General features: G+C 33.5%; 2 protein-coding genes across 3 annotated transcripts in view; one reads left to right on the top strand and one right to left on the bottom strand.

Moving 5' to 3' along the window:
* LOC106876661 (splicing factor 3B subunit 6) overlaps positions 1-3,812 on the bottom strand; it is a 14,721-nt gene extending 10,909 nt beyond the window's left edge. Inside the window, exons 1-2 of the mRNA XM_014925296.2 lie at positions 3,640-3,812; positions 1,137-1,255 (exon numbers count right to left, since the gene is read on the bottom strand). Coding sequence (XP_014780782.1) covers positions 1,137-1,255; positions 3,640-3,663 — 143 coding nt within the window. The 5' untranslated portion in view covers positions 3,664-3,812. The remainder of the gene's footprint in view (positions 1-1,136; positions 1,256-3,639) is intronic.
* An 87-nt stretch (positions 3,813-3,899) lies between these two features.
* LOC106876659 (tumor protein D52) overlaps positions 3,900-10,287 on the top strand; it is a 150,464-nt gene continuing 144,076 nt past the window's right edge. For both annotated transcript variants that reach the window (XM_014925291.2, XM_014925294.2), the window contains exon 1: positions 3,900-4,103. In XM_014925291.2, coding sequence (XP_014780777.1) covers positions 4,052-4,103 — 52 coding nt within the window. In that variant the 5' untranslated portion in view covers positions 3,900-4,051. The remainder of the gene's footprint in view (positions 4,104-10,287) is intronic.

A 10,287-nucleotide genomic window follows, 5' to 3' on the forward strand; every position in this document is an offset into this window, starting at 1 on the left:
ATCCACCAGTAAGATCACAGATAAGTTAATCCACCAGTAAGATCACAGATAAGTTGATCCACCAGTAAGATCACAGATAAGTTGATCCACCACTATCTTGTGTAAGTCTTGTAAACTGACTTGGATTGCCACCTTGAGGCCGTATCCCCACTTTACCTCTTTCATTCTCGTTACTTTTAAAACTTTTGCTTCCTCCTCCATATTATACAGAATGGCTGCCACCGGCCACACCTCCTCAATCTCTGAGGGTACTCTGCCAATCCTTACCCTGGCCACTCGTTTGCCACACTAAGTCGGCAGAAGTACCCACTCTGGTATCCTTAGCACCACAGTGGAGTGGTTTATCACTTCTTGTTCGCTCGCGAACCGTACCTCAACTGTTCCATACTTTTTCCCTCTGGTATAGAATGTTGTGAGGCATTTTACCTCTTTCAAACACTCTTCTATGGCTTCCACAGTAGCTATTTCAATTCTTTTCGTTGCTGTGGACAGCGTTCTATATACCACTGTCCACTTCATCACGCTAGCTGTCAAAATCTTGTGGCGGGATCAACCTCAATCTGGTTCGCTCCTTTTCAATAAGTCTGTTAAACTCCTTTAGCTTCTTTTTCTCCATCTTCACTTCTCGAGACTGTAGTACGTCTGCAGTTAAACTTCTTCCAGTGGCTGAAGCATAGCTGCCAGCTGGGACTAGTTCGCTTTCCACCCTTTTTTCACCCCCTACTTCACCCATAAATGGGGAAGAAAAACAGCAACTAACAATTCAACGATTTAACAATGAGCTTCAACAATTAGGTTCACCATTACAGGAAACCTTCAACAATGTAACTCACCTCTAACAGGAATCAGAAATGACTAAACCAAACACTAATAAAACAGCAGCGACTATTCACTGTTCAACTACTGACTGATAAACCAACACACATTGAACTAACACAGTAAACCGACACAGCCGAACTAACACCATCAACTACTCCCTTGACAGTTAACTCAGTCCTTATTTATTGTAATCAGTCCACCTTCAGTCATGTGGAGGTGTTTAGGATTCTACCATAACACATACTGAGATCATTGCTTTTCTTACAAGTAAAAAAAAAATTGCTTAAGAAAGGATTCTGACGAAGACAAGTACTTACAGTCTAATTTGTCGTATGGCTCCATATTTTCCAAATATATCATACATTTCTTCAGTTGTGATTTTGTAGGGTAAATTTCGAATATATAATATCCGATTCACCTCCGGCGGCAGCCGCACCTGGAAAAGTTTTCAAAAGTTAACACACATAAAACACATTTTTTTAAAAAAATCATAATAATTGTAACAAAGTTAGCTGTTACAACTAAATTGGTTTTAATCAACATCTCCAAGGTATCCAGTATGATACCTGCACTGAGGCTAAACATACTATCATTTGCTTCAGGTGAATGCTTAGAAGGTATCACAGTCCTTTATATTAGATAATAGTTCACTTGCATTAAACAAGGCTGCAAAGAGAGAGGTTTGGAGACACCACTATGAAAGGTTGCTAAATAAAGAGAATGAATAGGAGAAAGAGAGTCTGCTGAATGCCAACCCAACAGAGGGACCAGCTATTCGAATTGACAGTACCTTGGTCAATATAGCAATTAAGGGTATGAAGACAGGGAAAGCCCCTGGCCCATCAGGAATCACCGCAGAGATGCTTAAAATATCTGGCGGTGTAGGCTATAGCCTAGTCACCCGTATTGTTAACCAGGTGATACATGAAGGAGTCATACCCAATGACTGGTGTAGCAGCACAATAGTCAACTGCTACAAAGGTAAAGGTGACACTTTAGATACAAATAATTATAGAGGTATCAAGTTGTTGGATCAGGTAATGAAGGTCACGGAGAGGGTCATAGCCCAACTATTTAGGGAGATTTAGGGAGAGAGTCAGTCTAGATGAGAGGCAGTTTGGGTTTGTGCCAGGGAAAAGCACCACTGATGCTACATTTCTGGTAAGTATTGAATTCTGCAATAAAGAATATAATTAAATAACAGTTTCGTTTGAAAAATAGGTAGTGCACAAGTTATGTTTAATGTTAATAAGGACCATTTGAGTCAAAATGGACTAAAATTCTAAGAGTACATAACATCTTTAACAATATACCCAGTTATTGGTATATATCAGAAATTTACTGCATAATCTTATGAAATCAAACAGAGTTCTTATAGTTCCATTTGCATCTTTGATACCTTATAGGAGCATCCCAATTTTTAGTGCATCTGTCTTCTGCCCATTAAACAGTTTAATTTATTCGAACTGCTAGAAATAACAGCTAAATCTCACCAAACTTACGGTTAATATATAGTTTAACACCCGGTCACCAAAAAAGAAAAAAAAAGAAAAAGGCAAATTTCTGTTTGGCAATCCTTCGATATCCGAAGTGAATTGTTGAGTCGTCGCGGAAACAGCCGAGTGTTTGTTTTGGTTTTGTCGAGTTATATCGAAGGATTGCCTTTTGTTTTCATATTCGTTTTCTACACATTTTTTAAAACCTATTAGACTGTTTTTTTTTTTTTCAATTTTGTTTTGGTGACTGGGTGTTAGACTATACACTAACCAAAATTACATGCTACCGCTTCAACGAATATATTGGGCAAGCTCGGTGTACATTATACGAAGGACAAGGTAGTTATGGCTGAAATGCTTAATCAAAGCCGACTAAAATCTAAACAGAATCTCCTTGGTTTGCCAGAAAGCTGTTTAGACTTAAGTCGGTAGGAAGAGATGTACTAAATCGCAGATGAAAGGCTTACAGGCCATGGGAAGCAGGCTTAGTTACATACTGCTTTGAACAAGTGTTTGGTTGCAAATATTCTTTATTAAATATTCAGCAAGCTATTAAACATGTGATGATAATGAATATTCTTAGTGCCTTTTAAAATACTAGTTCTAGTGTTATATGCTGAGTTGTTAATTGAAGAATTCAATGGTTTTTTTGTTTTGAAGAAATAGAGTTTAGATTCTGACATTAAACCAGATAGTAATAATACCTCTTCTCTAGAGGATAATAGTTTAAAACAACATATAATTTCAATGTTTTGAAACCAAACTTTGTTATTATTTGGATAATACTCTGACAGAATCCTTCGACACAGAAATAGTATATGAACTCCAAATAAAAATAGTAGATGTAATGATATGTGTATGCATTGAATAAATTTATTGAAAGACCTAGGAAGATATAGCGAAACGTATGAGGGAGTTGAGATTACTCTTGAAAACTAGTTGCAGATATTTCGTTATTTGTGGTGCCAAAATAACTGAATAATCTTTTTAGTGCTCATTTTAAAACGGTTACACAAATATAATCAATCTTTTATCTATCTGGATAAATTTGCGAATGGTAATAAAGTCTGTGGAAGAACAAAAAAGAAAAACATTTAGGCTTGTGTTTATAAATTCAGAAAATAAAATGAATCACGTTGTTAAGAAAGTGAACGGAACCATTACACATGAGATTCGAAGCTAAGCGAAGCCACTTGGTAGGTTATAGAGATCAAAAGCTGATAAAATAAATCAACACAAATTATAATTAACTACGAAACTTATTTAAAATGTTAATTTATATTGTTGAAACGGATTATAAATAAATATTTTCTTAAAAACTTACGTTTCCTTTCCTTCCCATAGCCATGTTGCCGGTTTTTAGTTGACATTCACTGAACTATTATGAAACCTCGTCAACACTCCAATTCTCGTTTAGTAAGTAAGAGTATAATTTTAAAATCTTTATTATTTTTGTTTAATCCTATAGCGATTACTATTTAAAATTAAAATGTTGTGATATATATTAATTAAAATAAATTTAATTATCTTTATAAACTCTCGTCATAATTCCCCCTGTTCACCAAGTTGCATGTGTGTGTTGGCTTTCACCTGGCCGCCATCGCAGACGAAAATTACCGCAGACGTAGAATAAACTTTCATAGTGTCCGGACAGGAAAAAAATAACATAAAGCACAAAAAAAGAAGAAAAATCATTCAAAAATATTTAAAATTAATTTCTTTTACAAAATTTTAAAATGTCTGTACCTTCTAAAGACGATGAAATGTTTAGCCCGGAGAGTACGAAGGGTGAGTAGATATTTATATATATATATATATATATTTTTTATGTTTCTAATGCTTGAAAAGTTGCGTGTTTACCTTTTATGAGAAATGACGTGTTACTCATCACAAAGTTTTTGGTCGCGTCTGTATTTTTCTTGTCAACAGAATTATATGGCTACCAGGTCCTTTTAATCAATCGCGATTTTTTTCTAATTAGAAACACTTTGTAAATATAAACAAGGTTTTCTTTCTTTTATTTAAAAAGTAATTTTTTACTTTGTAATGTCCTAGGGCGGTGGTGGTAACCAAGGCCCAAGTATCCCAGACTAGATTTAACTAATAAAAGTTCACAAAACTTTCATAAGTTTGTGTACTGAGAAGAAAAGTGGTTTTTAACGTTTCGGATAAGGGGGAACCATGCCAGAAATTTAGTTTCGCTCCTCCTGATTTCAAATCCCATTGAAGTTTTCCTTTCAATGCGCCGATATCGATAAAATAAGTACCTGTAATAACTGCTAGCATATTGAAATCGATCGACTACTTCCACTCTCTGGCTTATTCTAAATTAGAATAATTTTTTTGTCAATGTTTACACATTTTGCAAAACATTTTTCTTTCATGTTTACATTAGAAAAATGTTTTTAAAAAACCTACAAACTTTTACATGTGTTGGCCACTTCATCTGAATATTTATTGTGGAATATTCTGTTTCGATTTGAAATCTGCACTTTACGTAGACATGTGTACATTATGTCTAGGAAAAAAAAAGAAACAAATGCACTTAATATTTTTTCTGTATTTTCATCACCTTTTTTTAAATATGTCCTTTTTGAAAGTTAGGGGGAAAAAAGGTAACATACCAGCTGTTACGTTAAATATAATTTGATTTTTGTTTTCAGATTTTAGGTTGATGGTTAAAGTTATTGAGTGTTTCAATATATGTAATATATTTATTTGAAAGTGTTGATAACTTAAATTTAACCCCTGAATGTAATCATTGTACATATCCCTAAATATCTAATGTGGCTGCAATTCCTTACATTAAAACAAGTCAACAATGGAGCTTTTACGTGGGTGCTCGGCCTGCTAATAATAGCAGCCAAATCTTCAGATCACACCTTACTGTCTTAGAAATGAAATGATACGTTGAATAACACAGTCATAGATAGTTACTATTATCACAGAAAATGACAGAATACTTGAAGCCGAAACGCCTTCGATCGGGGTTGATCTGAGGCGAACCAGCAGGCAACATGAAACCGATTGTTCAATGTCTTCGACGTAGTTGCTTCGCTGTCGTTCGACCTTTTAGAAATAGCAGCTAAATATCCCTTAAGTCCCACACAACCATATTTAAAAAAAGTGAAAGACACACTGAATAATATATAATTTTAATTATATTATGTCTGAAAGAAAACAAAAACAAAAGAGAGGACGAAACGGAATGGACACGGCTGTTACTTCTTTGATCACAGTTGTGCTCGTACAAGGCTGACTTGGGACTATACAAACAACTGTTACTTAGACATCTGACTGAAATATTTCTTTTTTTTTTTTTGCATTCGTACATGTATTTACAGTTTTATCACTCACATGCACGCCTGCGCATATGTGAAGGCTAAGCAGGCTGAAACTTCGAAGTCATTGTCAACACTATAACAATAAATATGTACTCTACAAAAAGTATTGAATTTATCCTTCGGTTAAATGTAAAATTGTTTTTGTCATAACTCGGCCCAAACTTTGATTGTTTTACACATTTTATTGTCATTGTGCGATTGTCCTGATTTGCATTTCCCTGAGTTTCTGTTTATCTTGGTCCCAGTGTCTCATCTTTAAATGAAAAACTATTTCGTTCAGTTTATTCGTGTATTCACAAACACGCAGTCGCGGTTTTCAGAAACGTGAGACTCGGAGTATCGGTTTGGGAAATTTTCAGCTTCCAATAAATTTAATAAAACTCTACATCTTGTATTGGGTACTCTCTTTTCTTTTTAGCACAATTTTTTCTTGTATCAACACACTTACATATAGTCTGTGCTCTTGTGTGAGACACACCTTCAAGTCTATATGATAAATTGCATTATTTTCACGCCCATTTATCACTATTCTTGAAGTCGCTAGACAGGTTTTTTTTTTTATGTCTTAAAAAGAAGGTGATATCCATGGTCTCTTAACTCCGTCTTACATTGTTATTTAGGAATTGCAATCTGTCTGTCTGTGCCTGTTGTGGGTGTGTGGTTAATTGTTGATGCGCTAAAATTTTTGAAGCTTAGTTGTTGGAGATAAATTGTAGCCCACCCAATTGCAAACATCAAATAGATAGTATTTGTACATATTGAATTAATTTCCGAATTAAACTAGTTTGTTCCTCTTGAAATTATGTTAGCATAAAGAAAATTGGAGTATAGATTTTAAAATATTATGCTTAGTATATATATATACATTTACTGTTCATTTATGAGGAAAAAAGAAACAAATAAAACACTGCTTTGAAAAAACTTACTATTTATTATGAAAAATTGTTTATAGAAAATCTACTTCAAAGTTAGGTAAGAGTAAAAAAAAAAGCAAACAAGCTGTCTTTGTGTGTCAAACACACTCACTCATAAATTATGACATAGAACAAACTTTGAAAACATTTTACTAATTTATTGATTATATTTGTACAATTTATATTGCTAAGATGAGTAATTTTCACTGAGAACATTTTACACACACACAATTAGAGGAAAATTTGATTCATCTGGAATCAAATTCTGTATGAATATCTAGCTTTATATTACATATATCTTCAGATGTATAGCAACTTTCTTTTAATCAGTTGCCTCTTTGAACTGAAAGTTAAAAATCCACTGATATTTGGGTATATAATCACCAAAATATATTTAGTGTATATCAAATAAAAACCAGTGTTCAAAAACTTAATTTTTCATTTAAAATTGGTTTGGATTTTAACTAAACTATTTTGAAAACAACTTTTCAGTTTTAGAATTTGAACATGAGTTGAAATGATATGGATTCCACTTGTGAGCACTTTTGAATAGTGATCTATTTTGGTGAGCAAAGTCTGTGTTTGTCATTTATTGCTAGAGAATGGCATGAACAGCATAGCTTTTTATCATCTTTCTTGAAATCAATAAGATGTAGATAATGTACTTATTATTAGCAAGTTTTTCACAGCTGTATCTATAATTTTACTGATAAATTTAATGGGTTAGATGTGATGTGAGAAATGGGTTGGCAGAAAATAGACCACGGACTAATTAGAGAGTCTCTAATTTAGAGAGAGATATTACAAGCAAACATTTGTAGCCTGAACAGCTATTAATGTTAAACAAGGTATATGTCCACCAAGCTGAACATAGTACTCCTACATATGGAACAGCTGTTTGTTTAACGAGAAAACTTTTACTTCACTATCATTCTATGTTATCATGAATTGTGTCCCGTACTCAATAGACCCTGTAGTAAAACCATAACTAACTCTTCTTCCCAGTACTATATAACCTTGTGAAATGCCTTAATTCTAAGGTTTTCTTTGAAAATTTAACTGGACATTAATTAAATTAACCTCACTCAATTTGGTTCCTAAAGTTCAGAGTAGATACATGTGAAAAGACTATTGCCACTATTGTTTGTTCAGTGTAACTAATAATGATGATGATGGTGATAATGATGATTCCTTACATTGGCACAAAACCACATGTTTGTACAGTCAATTGAAACATTCCTTAGAAAATATATGGTACTTATATTGAACTTGGCAAGACAAAAAGCTAAGTCTGACAGGATTTGGACTAAGTTAAATGTTAAAAAAAAAAAATACTTTGTAACCATGCTAAAGTAGAAAAATTATAACTTTTACTAATCCTGTTCAATGATATTCAGTAGTAACATTTTACTGGGTTAATAAAATATTTTTGCAGTTATTTATTTTCTTGTATATTATATTTGTCAGATAGTAAGTTTTTACTTGATTATTTTCATTACTTTGTCAAAATTCAGATTTTTTAAAAACATTTTCATTTTAAAATTTGATGGTAAATATTCTGGGTAAGAATTATTACTTATATGCTATCCTGAATGAATTTAGGACTTTCACAGTGTAAAGTATTCTGTTAATCTGTTCCGTTTATTAAACATTTGTCTGTATAAAATTAATCAGTACATTTCAAATATTCATTTTACTACTTACTCATATACATTCCTTAAGTATTCTTTTCCAAATAATTTATAACTCCATTCTGTTCATTCACAAAAATTCTATATACTTTTCTAATCATCAGTGATTTCTAACAACATTGAAATATATCCTAAGTTATAATTGTCCTTCTAAAAAGTCAAATATTCTCTACTACATTTTGTATTACATTCTAAGTAAAGTTAGCAGTTTTTGTATGGCTAACAGGTCTTTCACGTTGCATTCATTTTAGTTTCAGCACAGTCTCAGATCAAGTCACCTGACAAGCACATCTCCAAAATTCTTCATTAGCTTTTGATAAAAATTCAGTATTGCTTCCCTCTAGGTGCAGGCATGGCTGTGTGCTAAGAAGCTTGCTTCCCAACTGCATGATTCTGGGTTCGGTCACACTGCATGGCACCTTGGGCCAGTGTCTTCTACTATAACCTCAAGCCAACCAAAGCCTTGTGAGTTGATTTGAGGGATGGAAACTGAAAGAAGCCCATCATGTGTGTGTGTGTGTGTGTGTGTGTGTGTGTGCATCAGTGCTTGTCCCCCACTACCACGTGACAACTGGAGACTGATAGAGTAAAAACCAGGCTTTGAAAAAAAAAATACTAGAGTCAATTCATTTGGCTAAAAGTTCTTCAAAGCAGTGCTCCAGCATGGCCCCAGTCTAATGACTGAAACAAAACACACAATCAGAATTGGTTATTTAGAAAATGATTGCTTTCATTCCAAAAGGTGCAGTTTTAATCTATTAGAACCTCTTGGCTCGCTACATCATGTATGGTAGATAATGTACCCAGTTTACCATTAGGTCCTTTTATTATTATCAATGACACATTGTGTGGATTTCTAAGTTTCAGGATGATTGCATTATTTTAAGGTAAAAATAATGAATAACGAGACATCAGAAAACAGTTACTATGGACATATGAATTGATCTCCTTTTCTTCTTAGCTACTTGAGTTGAGAATTGTATCAGCAGGTTTTGATCAATATTTAGTGGACATAATTTAACCTATGTGTCTTCTTTCCCCTGCCCCAATCTCTCTCTCCTCTCTCCCTTGCAGACAGAAATCATTAACTCCACTACTTGTTGCTAGCGTCTAGAGTTAATTTGTTAATGCTATTTCTTGAAGACGCTATTGTTCAGAATGCTCTACTAAACTACAGATACATGTACATAAATAAAAAAATAAAAAAAAATTGATGTGCTGTGCAAATGATTGATACCTTTTATTTAAAATTGTAAACAATATATCCATTTTAATACATTGAAACTTAAAGAATTTCTCAGTATGAATTGAATATATATTATTATTACCTTGAAATTCATATTGATAATGATTGTAAGTATTTGATACAGTTGGTAATTTAGGTTAAAAAGAAAATGTGAACTGGGCTTTTCTTTTTATTATTTTCCTTTCAAGTGTTGGGCCTCATGGAGGCAATGACTGAAACCTTTGGCATTGTGTTGTGCTTGAGAAGAAGACCCATCAAGCCGAGCAAAATTGCAGTTGTGGCAGATACTGGTGTCATGCAAATGGCACCCGTGCCAGTGACATATAAAGGCACCCATTGAACACTCTGAGTGGTTGGTGTTAGGAAGGGCATTCAGCCATAGAAAACCATGCCAAATCAGCTTACCAGCCCTGGTCAAACCGTCCAACCCATGCCAGCATTGACAACAGACGTTGAATGATGATGAATACATTCTTTTATTTCGTATTTATTTTTCCTATATGATATAATAGAACAATGCTTTATGGTCTAAATATTTTATTTAAATAGCTAATATTTTTCATGTAAAGTAGTCTATTTTGTTTATTTTATGTATTTACTAGTCTTCATCAGAAATCTGTTTCTTGGTATAACTTTTCCAGGAAATTACTTAATGTGAATACAGGAATGATGAGTGCTTAGCCTATAAACTGTCTCTAGTTCCTAGTATTTATCTGCTTAACTTCACTAACAACACTGACTGTTTTGAGAAAAGGGAATGATGCACATCCTTTTATT

This window comes from Octopus bimaculoides, chromosome 3 (genome assembly GCF_001194135.2).
Source record: "Octopus bimaculoides isolate UCB-OBI-ISO-001 chromosome 3, ASM119413v2, whole genome shotgun sequence".
NCBI classification, from domain to species: domain Eukaryota; kingdom Metazoa; phylum Mollusca; class Cephalopoda; order Octopoda; family Octopodidae; genus Octopus; species Octopus bimaculoides.